The following is a 16,923-nucleotide window of genomic DNA, read 5'->3' on the forward strand; positions in this document are numbered from 1 at the left end:
TTGTATCAATCCAAAAGGGTGGAGTGCCTCTCTGGCAGTCTCCTGCATAGAACACACACCACCGCCTACTCTGATGCGGGCATAAGATCCTGGTCCTCTTGGGACCCAATGGGCAACCTTGGGCAGTTTCCAGTTATCTCCATAGTTATATAAAGCTTGTTAACGTTCTGGGAAGTGACAGCCTCCCGGAGGGGGTGTAGCCTGCTGTGATAGGTGGGCTGGCCCCCTGGGAGGGCTGCCGAAGTTTTAGTTTTCTTTTAGTGTCCTTTCCTCCCGGAAGGCAGTGTTAAACCTCCAGTGCCTGTGTCCCTCTGAGATGAGAGAGTAAGTATATTTCTGGATATTGTCCACAATATTGAGGAAACCAGCAAAGGATAAATCAAGGCATTTTCAATATCCACCCATCTAAAGGTCCCTGGTAAGCACTGCCACAGAAGTATTTTGAGCTAATCTAGCTGCTTTATAATTAATCATATGGGATATGGAGGAAATTCCAGTCTTTCAACAGAGCCTAATGTTTCTTTTTTATAGGTGTGAAGCTGACTTGATATAGAGACTGACATGATTTGTATATATTGGCTTCTCTGAGCTTTAACAGAACTGAGTGAAACAAACACTCTGGATACATATATTACTAAATTCTAGCAGTTGATTTATTTTCAAATAAAATAAACCTGCACTTATCAGTTTTTGTCACAAGAACAATATTACCTGAAGGACAGTTTCTTTGGTACATAGAACTTCAGATTGGCTGCTTTCACTTGGCACTGAAGACTTTGATGATTCCTCCTGTGGTTTCTCTTGAGATGGTGTCAGGTAATGCATGAAAGTATTTCTTGATACCTAGTATACAAGAAAGATCTAAAACCAGTAAGGCTGGTAATTACTGCTTTGGAAATACAGGTTTCTGGCCACTTTTTCTGTCCACCTTCCCCTTAGAAATATTTTCATGAAATGGTTCTTTTGCTGTGCAATATGAACCAATGTTATTAAATTGTAAGAATAACCTAGCACCATTTTCCTTTTGTCAGACCCCAAACCCACCTTTTTACATGCATGCTCTTGTTCCATTTTTGCAAGGCCTTGTGCAATCAAAAGCTGGTGCAGATATACATCTTCCGCAGAGGAGGTGTCACAAAGAAATATAACGAGTACATCCTGTACATACTGCAGCACCAGCCCTACTAGGGGAAGGCAGGAACACAGCTGCCGAAATCGTTTTATAGCTTGAGTGGACCACTGAGCCTTTAAAGAAAAAGCAGGATTTATTAATAGAACAACACAGAAAAGCAACAATGTTTTGGAAAAGGGACATAAAAACAGTTTTGTTTTTAACAATGCATTGCTATTTTGTAACAGCTATGTCTTTTACATTCTGCTACTTTACCTCGGTTGATGTCACAAAAGGTAGAGAAGATGGCACTGCCTGGGCAGGAACCTTCATATAGCAATTCCTAAATGGGTAAGAAACAAGTGTACACTGAGAAACAAAAAAGTAGTTATGTAATTACAGAAATATAAGTAAAATGTGTTGATTTCCAAAAATGTAAGGAAATTCAAATGACACTACGGGTGAGACAAGAAAGGAAGATTAAAACATTTAAGCACATAAGAGGACAAAGAAAATATGCCGTGCAACAAGCTTTAGGTTCTTACTTGAGGAAGCGCAGCCAACTTTTTTTCACAGTGGCAACATTACCAAAGTCAGGATAAAAGACATCAAGCAGCTCGGAGTTCTTGATACTATGAACAATAACCCGATACCACCATACGTCTCCAGGAACCCTGAGAGCATAGATCTGACCAACTGATATACAGTTATCAGGCACTATATATCGTTCTGAAACACATTCATTGGAATAACAGTGTCTGGAAAAAGAAAAGGGAGAACATGAGGATAGCAACAAAAGGATCATTCGTGATGAATGATTATCAGCAATTATAAACAGATGCATTTATTAACGGTTATTAAATGCATCTGGATGGGCCAAATAGGGCCCCTGCAAAGACTAAATATTGAAAACCTTGCTCTGTTTTGCTCAAGAAATAAGAAAAAACATAGCTTATTTGTGAGTAAAACAATAAGCAAAACGTACTGTATGTTCAGCAGATCCCTATTCACTGATCTCATACTAAGACATACACCTGGGATTTTACGAAACTATTTAAAGAGGCTGTAGAGAGGTTCCCATCGACATACATTTTTGCTTGCATTATAATAACATGCACAACAACCCATACTGTATCTCTTTTACATTCCACTAGTGGTAGATGTATTACTTACACAAACCTTTAGCCTAAACCAAACCCATTTTATCATGTTTTAACTAAAGCTCCATTTCAAATCTCATTAATAATTAATGGAATATAGAAGCATATAGAAGCTACTGCGGCCATAAATTTAAACTACTGGTTTCAGTAAAGCGTATAGTTAATAGTTTCAGTGTATAGTTTCTTTATTTCCTTCCTCCTTTGCTTATGTAGAAACAATTGAACAGTCTTTTTTCAGTTATCTAATCTTCCTCTCATGAAGCCACTAAGAGACATTGTGAAGCTGAAGTAAACGGACCTTCTGAGTGCATCACATTTACATGCAAAATACATTAATAAGCAAGTAATTTTAAAACAAGTTGCTGAAGGAAGTTTGCAATTTCTTCTAACAATATTACCCAAATTGACATTTCTTTTAAAGCTGAGCTGATAAACTTCTGCAACATACAGAAGGAACAAGCAAGCATATTATGAGCATATATATTTAGCCTAGTCAGGTGAAAATGAAATTACTTAAATAATGTTATTTATTTACACCTTACTAAAATGATTAGTATTATTAAGATTTAAATACCAATAATAGCTACCTTCAACTATCGTGCAAAAATAAAGCACAATGAAAAGGCAAACAAAATCATTTTCACCGTATAACCAGGACCCTACCATCAATGCACAAGGACAATTTGCGTTGAACAATATGGTTTTATACATGAATTTTAATCTACCGTTCAGAAACGGTTGCAAATGAATGTAGGTCACTTATTGCCTATAGTAGAATGAATTAGAATCAGAACACAACCAGTATATCCCAGCTTTCTACATCAGTAGCCACTAAAGTAGCTACTATCACTATTGTCTGTCATCAGGCGCAACAATAGGGCGGTGCTGGGCAGGTACTGTTATAGGGTCTTCTGCCTACCCCTAGTTTGTGTTCGCTCCCCTCTGTTGCTCTGCCCTCCCATCTGCCACTCTCCACATCTCTGCCCTCCCCTCGTTGCTCTCCCCACCCCTGCCCTCCCCTCTGTTGCTCTCCCATGTCAACGCCCAACGCCATGTCACTGCGTATCCGCTTGCAAATTCGGGTTGCCTACGGCGCCAGATCAGCCCTGTGTGCCACCAATAATTTTGTTATTAAAATGATCATAGAAGGCTATTATATGATCATAGAAGGCTATTAGCCTTCTGTCCTTGCTCTTCTTCACACTATTGTATCCTCATTACAAAGGGTGAAATTCATTCTCATTAGCAATCTGTAAACTCATATTCCTTGCTTTATTTACAATTAAGCTCAAAAATTTCTACTCGACGCGGGGAGGAACATTTATCAAAGATCAAATTTCGAATTCATGTGAATTCTTTTTTAACGCTATTAAATTCGAATATATTCGAAACTCGATTGGGGGGTTAGTTAATAAAAAAATTGAATATCTAAAACTCAAACAAAAATTACTGACCCGAAAACTAAAATCGAATTCGACTAAGCGCGAACTCGAGTTTTTTCTCCGAAATGTCAGGAAGGCTAGTAACATCTTCAAATTGTACACTGGACCTCTACCATTGACTTATACATGAACTCGACAGGTTTTAGGTGCCCAATAGTCAAATTAAAAATTCGAATCGAGTTTGGATTATTTATAATTCTAATTTGAGAGTTTTGACCATAAAATTCGAATTATCAATTCGACCCTTAATAAATCTGCCCCTTACACTCTACTTTATGTCAACTGTTTAGCTTTTTGTGATGTATATGTATAACAAATGTGATTTTTTTTTTTTTTTAACTGTGACATTATTACCAACCTCATCTCTATCATCATGTCCTCCAGCTTTTCAGAAGTATCTTTACCACAGCAGCGTACATAGAATTGGCTGGGAGATTCAATGCTCTCTACATAGACCCCGATCATGAGGCTATGTTTGATACGAGGCAAACAATGCAATTTTTGATTTCTTACAGCATCTGGGGGAATGTCAATCTGTTCAGTAGAACACACCTTCAATTCCAAAGGACCCCACTTTATGGAAATAAAAAAAAGATAACTGTAAGTACATGGAAGTCTGCACAGAATGACTATAAAGATGCTTCTTATGTTATTTATTATATATACTACTGTACCAATCACTGCTTGGTTACTCGGTTAAGTGATGCTGTCAACCAAACGCCAGTTTACATTTGAATATGCGAGTTGCAGAATTAAAAAGTTAAATACAAAATAAAAACAAGATGTACCTTTTTTTTTTTTATAAAAGACCACAGTCAGCCTCATTATACTATATGATAAGTTTATCACCTTATAGTTATTTTATGTGTAAATTGTACCAATCCCTTTAATGTTTTAAACCATTGTTGTACAATGCTGTAGAAAGTGCAATATGTTAAATATACATTGCCAATGTTTTCTATGCAAGCATGCAGATAAAAAAAATGTTCTCTTATTAAGGACTCAACTTTACAATGTGCTGCCCCATCCATTGTGTTATTTTCCCTACAGGTTACAGTATCACATACTGGTTCCGGGTACCTTGTATAATACAACACAGTTAAACAATGAGTCCAAATATGATTACCGTGCCCAATTACAATGAATATCTGGGTAGGGGCAGGTTGCACACCACTGATGTCTGGTATGTATAGAACCATACGGGGGTAAGAACCCTTACACCCTTAAGGGAGGGGGTCATATCTGGTTACAAGATGCCACTGAACATGTGAAGTACACTTTTTGGCTCCAAATGTTGGATTGTGTACCCATATCTCCTAGCAAGTAACATATAAAATTTCTTAGGGGCATTTATGCTTTGTAAAAAACAGCAAGATAATACACCACATATGTAAAAAAAAAATTATGCTTCTTTTTCTTAAAGAGTGACTTCCGCCAGGAAACAATGTAAAATATCGGTGACAAATATGGCTTTTGCATAGCTAAAACACCTTAATAAACTTGCCTTTTATTTTATACAGTTTTTTACACCGTTTTTTCTGTGAATTTCGTTTTAAGCGGCATAATAAATATGCCCCTTAGTGTTTTCAAAAATCTTTACCCATAGTTTTTCGTCCACTTTAGAAAAGATGGTCCCAACAGGTTTCAGAGGGGCAGTTGATTGCCGAGTAGAATTCCAGCTGGACAAGGAGCTGTTGGTGGAACGTAGTCCAGCACTGAATTCTAATAATAGAAGACATAGACAAGTGGTAGAAAACTGAACATGACTTAACATTTCTGGCTTCGCTACAAGTCAAAACTTGCACTCATGGACATAATATTTATATATTACTTACCATCTACCAAGTCTTCTTTTTTTGCGCCAAACAGCTTCCAGTCTTTTCCCTCATCTGTGCTTTCAAGACACAGTATGTCACCTAATGATCCAACAAGCTCCATTACAGACATGAATCCAAGTTCCTTAAATGGCAAGTCCTTTCCTGTAAAGCTCTTATTAACAAAATGAAGAGGGGTCAGCATACACAAATCTTGACTGAATGGGGGTTTAGGCAAAACGGATAATATAATTTGCTGGAATTTTAAGTACCATTTTAAACGAACATCGGTTATTTTTTTTATTCTGTTGTGCTTCAGTCATTAACTTATTGTAGCTTACCTAAGGATTTCTAATGCTTGCCAACAAGTGCATAGATTTATTGATTTTAATTTAACACAATAGATAATATATTGCAGACAAAAGAAGAAGAAAACTGTATAGAAAAAGTAAGACAGTATTTATAGAATATGCAACTAGAATAGTATTATAACATAATTATGAGTGGAAACTCACCTTAAATGCAGTAGGGAGTTGGGAAATGTTAAGCCCATTTGAATGTTGATTTACCACCTGTGAAAAAGTGGGTATAACTGCAGATATTTTATTTAGCAATTTTTTTTTGCCTTGTAGCAATTTATACGTTGATATAGACAACTCTCTAAAAGACCAATTCTATTATAGAAATGTGCCTCTTTCCTTTGGTATAAAAATTAGTGTGTCATTGCCAGTGTGCAAATTGCTCTTTTCTGCTTATATGGAGCAACATGCATTTAGGGTCCCTACTATATCTGGTCATATAATATACTTGAATCAGTTCAGCTACAGTAGGGTTGCAAAATGTTTCTGGTTTAGTTGCAATAACAAGTTTCATATTATTACAAATGTGCAAATATTACTTTTTCTAAGCATTTCATCGAATGTGAAAGGAAGATTTTAGTACTTACCGTTAAATCCTTTTCTCTCATCCTACATTGGGGGACACAGGCACCATGGGGATGAAGATCCTGCAGCTTGGAGAGTGGACACTAAGAAGTTAACTGTGACTCCTGCTCCTGCTCTGGGCTTCATCCCCTGCCTCCTCCTACCGTCTCCAGTTTCATACCAGAAGATGAAATAGTTTAACAGAAGAACCCAAAACAGAGGAGTCTCCCCACCCCTTAACAAATAACATCCATAAAAACTTGTTTTCCAAAGTGGAATAACCTACTTGGGCAACCAGGAGGCCCAAAATTTTTCCAACAGTATTATCTAGGAGGGAAGGCCTGTGTCCCCCAATGTAGGATAAGAGAAAAGGCTTTAACTGTAAGTACTAAAATCTTCCTTTCTCTCACCTATATTGGGGAGACAGGCACCATGGGGATGTCCCAAAGCAACCCCTGAGCACGGGACCTGAAACCTAGGTAACTCTTTGTGTTCAGAGTAAAACAGTCTGTAACACCTTCCTCCCGAAAGCGGCTTCTGCTGACGCCTGAGTGTGCAACCTGTAGAAGCGCGTGAATGTGTGAAGGGAGGACCATGTAGTGGCCCAACATACTTGTTCGGCCGAAGCTTGGTGTCGAATTGCCCATGATGTGCTGATTGACCTTGTGGAATGAGCTCTGACTTTGAACGGAGGCGGCTTGCCTTTCACTGCATAAGCTCTGTGAACGAATCTATTTGGCTATGGTCTTTTTCGTAGCTCCCTTCTTCCGTTCCCTTCTTGGGTCCCTCTGGAAGAATAAAGAGTGAATCTGTCTTCCTGATTTTCTTAGTAGCCTCCAAGTAAATTTATGTAGGATAAGAGAAAAGGCTTTAACTGTAAGTACTAAAATCTTCCTTTCTCTCACCTATATTGGGGACACAGGCACCATGGGGATGTCCCAAAGCAACCCCTGAGCGCGGGACCTGAACCCTAGGTAACTCTTTGTGTTCAGAGTAAAACAGTCTGTAACACCTTCCTCCCGAAAGCGGCTTCTGCTGACGCCTGAGTGTGCAACCTGTAGAAGCGCGTGAATGTGTGAAGGGAGGACCATGTAGTGGCCCAACATACTTGTTCGGCCGAAGCTTGGTGTCGAATTGCCCATGATGTGCTGATTGACCTTGTGGAATGAGCTCTGACTTTGAACGGAGGCGGCTTGCCTTTCACTGCATAAGCTCTGATTATTGTGGAACGAATCTATTTGGCTATGGTCTTTTTCGTAGTTCCCTTCTTCCGTTCCCTTCTTGGGTCCCTCTGGAAGAATAAAGAGTGAATCTGTCTTCCTGATTTTCTTAGTAGCCTCCAAGTAAATTGTGATAGCACGGACCACATGTAGTCTGTTCAGTCGCTTCTCTATCGAATTTTTTGGTTCTGGGCACAGAGACGGAACCACCAAGTCTTGATTGAGATGGAACTCTGATACGACCTTCGGGAAGAAGTCCGGTGTTGGTCTCAGAACCACCTTATCGTAGTGAATGATGGTGAATGGGGGCTGGCACGATAATGCTGCCAATTCCGAAATTCTGCAGGCTGAAGTGATCGCCATGAGGAATACAACCTTCTCAGTAAGCGTAAGTAAGGGAACTGATTCCAATGGTTCAAAGGGTTCCTCCTGTAAAACCAACAGATCCAGGTTGAGGTCCCAAGGTGGTACAAGACACCTATAAGGGGGGGCCAGTCTGGTAGCCCCTTGTATAAATGTCTTAATGTTGTTGCTCATTGCCCATTTCTTCTGGAAGAGAATGGAAAGTGCCGAAACTTGTACCTTTAGGGAACGTAGTGCTAGACCCTTGGTAAACCCGTCTTGGAGAAAAGCGAGAATGTCTTTTTCCTGTGCTATTCTCGGTTCTCTACTTCTGGCTTCACACCATCTGATGAAAGTTTTCCATACCCTGTGGTAAATTTTTGCTGAAACTGGCTTTCTTAGCATCGTGGGTATTGCCTCCCGTGGTGCTCCGGATGCCTCCAGTACTAGGGCCTCAAGAGCCACGCCGTTAAAGCCCACATACGTGAATTCGGATGGACAATCGGGCCCTGTGTAAGAAGGTCCTTCCGCAGTGGTAGATGGAAAGGTTTGTCTGCTGCCATGTCTATGAGGACTGCTAACACGCTCTTCATGGCCAGTAGGGAGCCACTATTATGGTCTAAGTCTTTTCTCTCTATCTTTTTTATGACTCTTGGTAGAAGAGCCAGTGGCGGGAATACGTAGGTTAGAGAGAATGTCCACGGAAGTATTAGGGCGTCCAAAGTCCATGCCTGAGGATCGATGCTTCTTGCCACGAATTTTGGGACCTTGTGGTTGTATCAAGAGGCCATCAGGTCCACCTGGGGGATGCCCCACTTCAACACTATCAGCTGGAAAACCTCTGGGTGTAGGCTCCACTCGCCCTGATCTAGTGTTTCTCTGCTTAGGTAGTCCGCCATCCAGTTGTCTACCCCTGGCAGGTATACTGCGGATATCGCTGGAACATTGTGCTCTGCCCACTCTAGGATTATTCTTGCTTCTGCTAGAGTGGCTAGACTTCTTGTGCCTCCCTGGTGGTTTATGTAGGCTACCGCTGTTACGTTGTCTGACTGAACCCTTACTGATTTCCTTTGGAGAAGGGGAGTCCAAATACGGGATTACCGTTATGCCCAACAGTCTGATAGTGCTGCTGCCATTACCTTTGTGAATATGCGGGGGGCTGATGTCAGACCGATTGGTAGTGCTACAAATTGCCAGTGGTTTCCCGCTGCATAGAACCTCAGGAATCTGTGATGATTGGGGTGAATGGGGATGTGCAGATAAGCATCCTTTATGTCGATTACGGTCATGAATTCGTTCTCCTCCATGGACATTAATACTGACTAAATTGATTCCATCTTGAAATGTTGTGATCTTACTGACAGGTTGAGAGTCTTTAAATCCAACACTGGTCGGTAGGAGCCGCCCTTCTTGGGCACGATAAATATGTTTGAATAAAACCCTTTTCCCCTGGGAACATTCTGGATGACCCCTTATCTTGCGAGATTGTGGACTTGCTTCGCCACATCCAGGGATGCGTCACAGATGTATGCTGTAGCATCAGCGATTTGGGAAAGTAAGAGATCTGTAATGGGGTCCTCTGATCCAATCAACTGTGCAACTACCCATACCTCCATAGCCTTTGCCACCAAGGCAATCGCAACAATTGGTCTAAAGGCTGTTCCTGAGGCTGTGAATATAGCCTTGCAAAATCCTTCTAGCCTTTTGTCTATCGGACCCTTTAAAGATGATGCATCTGCTACAGGTATGGTGGTAGTCTTTGACAGTCTGGATACTGGGGGATCGATTGTAGGCGGTGAGGCCCAGAGGTCTGTACACTCCTGAGGAAAAGGGATACGCCTGACAGAAACGTCTGGATACTTGAACCTTGTGATCAGGGTTCTTCCACTGAGATTTGACAATTTCCTCAAGTTGTTCTTATGCTGGAAAGACACAGGAAGTCTTCCTCTGTCTCTTGAAAATATTTTTCCCTGTCTCTGAGATAGGAGTCGTGTCCTGAATATTTAGGGTTTGAAAGACTGCCTGAATAAGTCCATCCACTTCCCCCTGGGTTCTAGGTGTCTTGGGGTCTGAATCAGGGTTTTGTTCAGAGTCGTTATCTGTTAGTACTTGTCCCTCTTCCTCAGAAGAAGTGTTCAATCCTCCCATGGCTCCTGGAGGAGAGTCGGGTGGCCGTTTGGCAGTCGCTGTGCGTTTGTGTTGTGTCTGAACAGGGTTAGAGAGACGCTCTAGGACTCTATCTAGGGTCTCTGGGATGCAGGTTAAATTTTGTCGTCCAGCTAGTGAGAGTGAGAGAGCGCGAACAAGCTCTGACTCTGAGCCACCCTGGGAGGTGGATGCCATGTGGCCACTGTGCGTAGCATTGGGTGCTTGCGGGGGATTAGGGGGGCTATTGGTGTGTCTACATGTAGCACACACAGGGTCAGAGAAACAGAGGAGAATTTGGCTTTGCACCCTGCACACGACAAATAAGAAACCAGCGATGTATTGTATGCAGGTGCTGAGGATTTTTGTGAGGCTGCCTCCTCTATCTGATTGTTCATGTTGAACTACCCCTATTCCCAGAGTAATAAGAGGAAGCAGGGGATGGACGTGCGTCCGAATTTGATTCCTCTCTGGGTGCGCAGATGAGTCTGCAAGACATACGAAGTACCGTTAAGTAAAAGGTACCTTGTCAATATCCTCGTTTCCCCCCTTCCTACTACAAAGTACTTGCCAGTAGCCATGTCACAGGGGGAAGGCCCACCAGGTGTGGGTCCAGCGACGCAAGCAGCACCTATGATGGAGCCGTTCAGAGGCACGAAAGGAGAGATATCGCCAAAGCCGCTCCTAAAATGGCAGCTGAGGCGAGGTTAACCGCATGGAGACGAAGGGGAACGCGGCCTGTTAATAAGAACGCGGCTGTGAGCATGTACCTGGAGCCTGTTGCCTGAGAGGAAAAGATGAATAGAGCTACTAGCAGTACTTTGTGTCCGGGAGAGTTTGACACGCGGGGAGGGGGAAGGAGTGAACGGGGTGGGAGAAGCAGGGAGTCACCTATTAAGCCGGTGTCTTACCTGCTCAGCCAGTCTGCTTGTGCCCAGAATAAGAAACTTCCCTGTGTGTAAGGCTTGTGCGAACCTCCGAAGAGCGGGAACAACAGCCCAGGGAAGAACGGAGCTTTGCCTGCAGTCCTCCGTAGAGCTGCAAGGCAGATGGGCAAGCCTCTTTTAGGTGCTGTACCTAGCTGGCTGGGGTGCGCTGGAAGTGTAGATTCTCTGGCCCCGTGTGGCATGACCCTCACCGTAGTTCAGATCATTTGATCCAGCCATAATTGTCCTGTCTTTCCTTCTGAGGACACTAAAAGAAACTGGAGATGGTAGGAGGAGGCAGGGGATGAAGCCCAGAGCAGGAGGAGGAGTCACATTTAACTTCTTGGTGTCCACTCTCCAAGCTGCAGGATCTTCATCCCCATGGTGCCTGTGTCCCCCAATATAGGTGAGAGAAATTGCTTTTTTCCCTCTTAAATCAACTTTAGAAAGGAATTAATAAAATTTTCAACAAAATACAATACCATATATAACCAGGGAGAAGGGGTGTGGTGGAAAAAACAAAAGAAGAGAAAAACAAAAGGCTAGCAAGAGAAAGAAAAGCAAGACCAAGCCAACCATTTAAAGAAAAGGGCAATCTAATCCTAGAGTGAGCACCAAATGTAGATAAAAGTTAAGAAAATCAGGGGGTGCTTCCACCTCCAGGCCACTGTTAAGTTAAAAGCAAGCTCTTGTGAAGTCAGGTCTTGAGCTTTGTCAGCAGAACTGTGGGATGGCCTATTGAGTCCATGAATGAAATGTATGACATGGCCCAAAAAGTCATTAAGAAGAAATCTGAGGACAGTGGCAAATAGAGGAAGATTAAACTATATGGAAGATACAATACAATGCCCACTGTGACCCCAAACTTTCAATGCTAAAACATAAATTATAGTCATATGCAACCTACATGTAGCAAGAATTGTGTGCTTTCAATATACAGAACCCAACCCAAAAACAAGGATCTAGCAGAGGACAGAAATATGAAAGACAGAGGAGGGGAGGTGATGGTATAGGTAATAGAAGAGCAGCATCATAAGAGAATAAAGCAAAACCAAAACATTTTTACCATGTTATCATAATAAAAATGCTATTGATATATTTACATATGTATAAAATAAAACATTTTTTATCTTTTATATCGAAACCATTCCGGAAAACAGGCCCATCTCAGTTTTCAGCTACAAGCCCTTTTATGAAGCTATGAAGCCCTTAATCAAACTCTGACTGTGGGCTATAGTCAGTTTTAATAACCAAAAGGATTCTCAGAGAAAAGAAAAAACAACAGCTTGCACCCTGAAGTGTCTTTCATGAGATTAGAAATAAACAATGGCAAAAGCAATTAAAACCTACCATAATTGTAAAGGTGCCAGGTATGACACTAGTCTGAACAAATTTGTAAAAGAAGAGATAATTGCAAATATGCATAAAGTACCAGCATAACCTACATGCTTTATATCACTCCTCAGATCATCACTGACACTTCCCCCAGCTCCCTTCCGTGCCAAGCACAGCTTCAGCTCCTTTTCCAGCTGCAAAAATGGAAAAAAAAACTTTATATATATACACAAAATACAGTCAGAGGAAATAATCTACAGGGATACATTTAAGAAAATGTATGGCAACGGCAACATATGGCAAAAGTCTAATCATAAAATACGACCCAGACAAGTTTTCCAACACATTAAAAAACACATTAAAAAAATAAGGCAATATGCATAAATTGAATAAGTATACCTTTTTTTCCAGCCAATTTAGGTCACTGGAATTAGGCTCTGATGCATTAGCATGATCTGCTTCTACATGTGAAACGGGTTTTGACATTCTAGTAAACAGACTTTCAAAAGTCTCGGAATTCTTCACCAAACTATTGTTCATAACAACATTATTTGATGGAACTGCTGGTGAAGTTTTATTCTCAATTGACTTTTTAGATTCACCCAAAGATACATTACGATTTACGTCTGGCTCCTTATTACTTGAGCTATGTAGAAAAGATCTGCTACTTGTTATGCTTTGTGGTTCTTGGGAACTGAACTTTTGGAATTCTGGAGGAGAAATTTTCAAAGATGTTGCTGGCTCAGATGGTTTCTTTTCAGGTCTTTGTGGTTCATTTAAACACTTTTCAAAAACACAAGATGTTTTGTTGGGAACTGCTGCTGGTTGACAATCAAGACTCTTTTTGACACACAAACCTGAATACAAAATGCTCAATGTTATTTACATACACATATAAAGTATTAAAACACATTTGAAATGAACACAAATTTATATTGTGTGTATACATAGTACACAACTACACAATTTATGCAAGAAAAATAATTGTCAACCAGCAAAAAATGAGCACCGCAGCACAGGACTTAATTTACTATACATGAGGTTTCTCTATTCAGAAAGCCTCCCTTGTGTAGGATGCACCACATGTTGGCTGATTTGCTAGCAGCTGTAGGATGCAAAGGCAATAATAAGCTTTCCTTAGCCCTCCACTGCTATTAATAACCACCAAAAAGGTAACCTTTATATGATTTATAAATCTATACAGGGCCACCATCAGTGGGTTACAGCGGGTACTGGTGTCGGGAGACCTGTGGCATAGGGGGCCTCAAGAGATATAAAACCGGATTAAGGGGTCATGAAGGCATAGGGGAGAGGCTTGGTGGGCCAGAGGCATGGCTGTGCATGCATGGGACTATTTTCTTTTTTATTGGAGACTAAGGGGAGGGCTAACTTGTAGTATGGGGTCCCTAATTCCTGTTGGTGGTCCTGTCCTTTAAATTAGAGGATAACAAGATTTTTTTAAATTTACCGTTAAATCTGTTTCTCTGTGATCAATAGGGGGACACAGGGACGATGGGTTAAGCTCCACCCTCCAGGAGGCAGTACACTTAATATTAATTAAATTAGTGGGCCTGCCTATCTGGTTTAACCCCACACTCAATCCTTCCACAAATCAGTTTGTCACAAAGTAGTGCTCTAACAGGAAGAACAAGTAATTATAACATAAGAAGATAGACCAGGGAATTATCCTGTGACAACCAATGGTCAACTTTAACTTCAGGACGGTAAGCCCTGTGTCCCCCTATTGATCACAGAGAAAAAAAAATCTTGTTTTCTCTGTCATCATAGGGGGACACATGGATGATGGGGACTTAACAGAGCAGTCCCAGAACATAAGGAAGGAGAACCAGGTAGCCGCTTTGCAGATCTGGTCCAATGAGGCGGAGTTGCGCCACGCCCAGGAAGCTCCTACTGCTCTTGTAGAGTGGGTCCGACGTCCATCAGACAGAGTCTTTCCTTTGGCTATGTAGGCCTGCCGAATGGTTTCTCTGATCCATCTTGCAATGGTAGCTTTTGAAGCGGCCTGACCCCGAGGCCCCGTAGGAAGTACAAACAATGACTGAGATCTAAAGGGTTTTGATTTTTCAAGATACCATCTTAACGCTGTTCTTTATCATTCTTTGGGTCAGGACAGAGACGGTACTACAATCTCTTGGTTGATGTGGAAAGATGACACCACCTTAGGAAGGAAGGATGGTACCGTGCGTAGCACTGCCTTATCCTTGGGGAATATCAAAAAGGAAGGATCGGATGATAGTGTGCTCAATTCTGATTGATGCTTGACTCATCTGCATTGATGCTATCGCCACTAAGAACACCACCAACATGTGTCGGAAACTGATCCCAGTGGTTCAAACGGTGGATCAAGTAGAGCTTCAAGTACCAGATTGAGATCCCAGCCTGGTATCGGAGGATAATACAGAGGAGCCCCATGTGCAACTTCCTGCAGAAACGTACGTACTGTGTTGCCTATAGCTAGTCGAGACTGGAGTAGGACTGACAAGGCTGAAACTTGTACCTACAGGGAACTGAGTTTTAATCCCATGCAGAGACCCTTCTGCAGGAACTCGTGGAATGTTTAGTTCGAGAAAGGTTAGATTGGATTCGTCTCGCCACCTTCTGTAGTATTTTGAAGATGTAGACTTGCGTGCCTTCAGCACTGTTGGAACAACCTCTTCAGCTATCCCTTGTTTTTGCCAGATGGCTGCTTCAACAGCCACCCCGTCAAAGCGAATAGACCTGGATTGTGGTGAGCAATGGGCCCCTGCCGTAGTAGGTCTGGCCTGTATTAGAGATGTATCGGTTGTGCCACTGACATTTCCTGAAGATCGTAAAACCGAGTTCTTCGAGGCCAGTATGGGGCCACCCTTATCACTGTGATCTTGGATTGTCTGATCTTTTTGAGGACCCTTGGAATCATGGGGAGTGGAGGAAATATGTAGGCCAGGCTGAACTACCATTGCTGTGTCATGGCATACACCCTTGCCGCCAAGACCTCTCGGTAATGAACAAAGAATTGAGGAACCTTGGTATTTTCTCTTGATGCCATTAGATCGAGCTGTCCCCATTGATTTACTAGTTCTGAGAACGCGTTTGGGTGAAGTTCCCATTCCCCCGGATCAAGGTGATTTCTGTTTAGGTAATCTGCCTTGGTGTTTAGTACTCCCGGAATGTGTATGGCGGACAGTCTTACACAGTTGGTTTCTGCCAGCTGAGGATCTGTTGTGCTTCTGTCAGTGCCGCATTGCTGCAAGTACCTCCTTGGCGGTTTATGTACACTACTGTGGTGGCATTGTCGTTCTGAACTCGGACTGGTTTTGTCTGTAGTAATTCTGTCCAGTTGGCTAGAGCCAACCTTAACGCTCGCAGCTCTAGTATGTTTATCGGTAGTCTGAACTCCTCTGGACACCACTGACCCTGGGCGGATAGATTGTTCCATGTTGCGCCCAGCCCTTCAGACTGGCGTCCGTGGATAACACATTCCAATTCGAAGTTTCCCATGACTGACCGTTGTTGGCAGGTCGTAGCCACCACTGGAGGGCTACTCTTGTTGATTGGGATAGATTGAGGTTGCGAGACAGAGCTCCTCCTTTCCAAGAGGTTAATATGCCCGCTTGCAGAGGTCATAGGTGAATCTGGGTAAACGGAACGGCTTCTATGGCGGAGACCATCAAACCCAGTACTTGCATTCCCAGATGTACTGTTGATTTTCGGTTGCGTAGAAGCAGACAAATTTGATTTTTGATTTTGTTTTGCTTGACTATGGGGAGATGCACCATTTGAGTGAATGTATTGAATTCGAGCCCCAGCTATGTCATCCGGTGACTGGGCTGCAGATTGGAATTTGACCAGTTTATGGTCCAACCAAAGCTCTTTAGGAGAGTGATCGCCTGGTCTCAAACTTTCTTGGCTTTCTCCTCCGATTTGGCCTTCAAAAGGAGGTCGCCCAGGTAAGGGGTGACGGAAATTCCCTGCAGGCGAAAGGCTGCTGATACTGCCATTAAATTCATGAACACTCTGGGAGCTGAAGAGAGTCCGAAAGGCAACGCCACAAACTGGTAGTGGAGATTTGTGAATGCGAACCGAAGGAAACGGTGATGTGGGTCCCAAATTGGTACATGGAGATATGCATCTTTGATATCGATGGACATCATCAGTTTTTCCTGTTCCATCTCCCGAATCACTGATCTCAAAGTCTCAATTTTGAACCGGACAGACCTGATAAACTTGTTTAGTTGTTTGAGATCCAGAACAGGTCTGAAAGATCCGTTTTTCTTTGGGACTATGAAAATGTTGGAATAAAACCTGGAGAATTTTTCCGAGTGAGGTACTGTTATGATCACTCTGGCTTGTTCCATGCTGGAAATGCACTCTAGAAAGGCACTTGCCTTGCTGGGTTCTGATGGTACCCTGGACATGATGAACCTTCTGGGGGAAGTGGTTAAAAAGTGTAGGTGATATCCTTCTGATATGATCTCTTTTACCCAAGCATCTGAAGAGTGGTT

General features: G+C 42.2%; 1 protein-coding gene across 3 annotated transcripts in view; it reads right to left on the reverse strand.

Moving 5' to 3' along the window:
• The window catches only part of tdrd5.L (tudor domain containing 5 L homeolog), a 47,956-nt gene that overhangs the window by 7,024 nt on the left and 24,009 nt on the right, over nt 1-16,923 (reverse strand). For all 3 annotated transcript variants that reach the window (XM_041589063.1, XM_018256301.2, NM_001097130.1), the window contains 10 exon segments: nt 12,818-13,275; nt 12,529-12,612; nt 6,043-6,099; nt 5,549-5,702; nt 5,314-5,435; nt 4,072-4,286; nt 1,657-1,869; nt 1,388-1,454; nt 1,045-1,245; nt 712-843 (listed from right to left, as the gene is read on the reverse strand). In XM_041589063.1, the coding sequence (XP_041444997.1) occupies nt 712-843; nt 1,045-1,245; nt 1,388-1,454; nt 1,657-1,869; nt 4,072-4,286; nt 5,314-5,435; nt 5,549-5,702; nt 6,043-6,099; nt 12,529-12,612; nt 12,818-13,275 (1,703 nt within the window).

Source organism: Xenopus laevis, chromosome 4L (genome assembly GCF_017654675.1).
Source record: "Xenopus laevis strain J_2021 chromosome 4L, Xenopus_laevis_v10.1, whole genome shotgun sequence".
Classification (NCBI taxonomy): Eukaryota; Metazoa; Chordata; class Amphibia; order Anura; family Pipidae; genus Xenopus; species Xenopus laevis.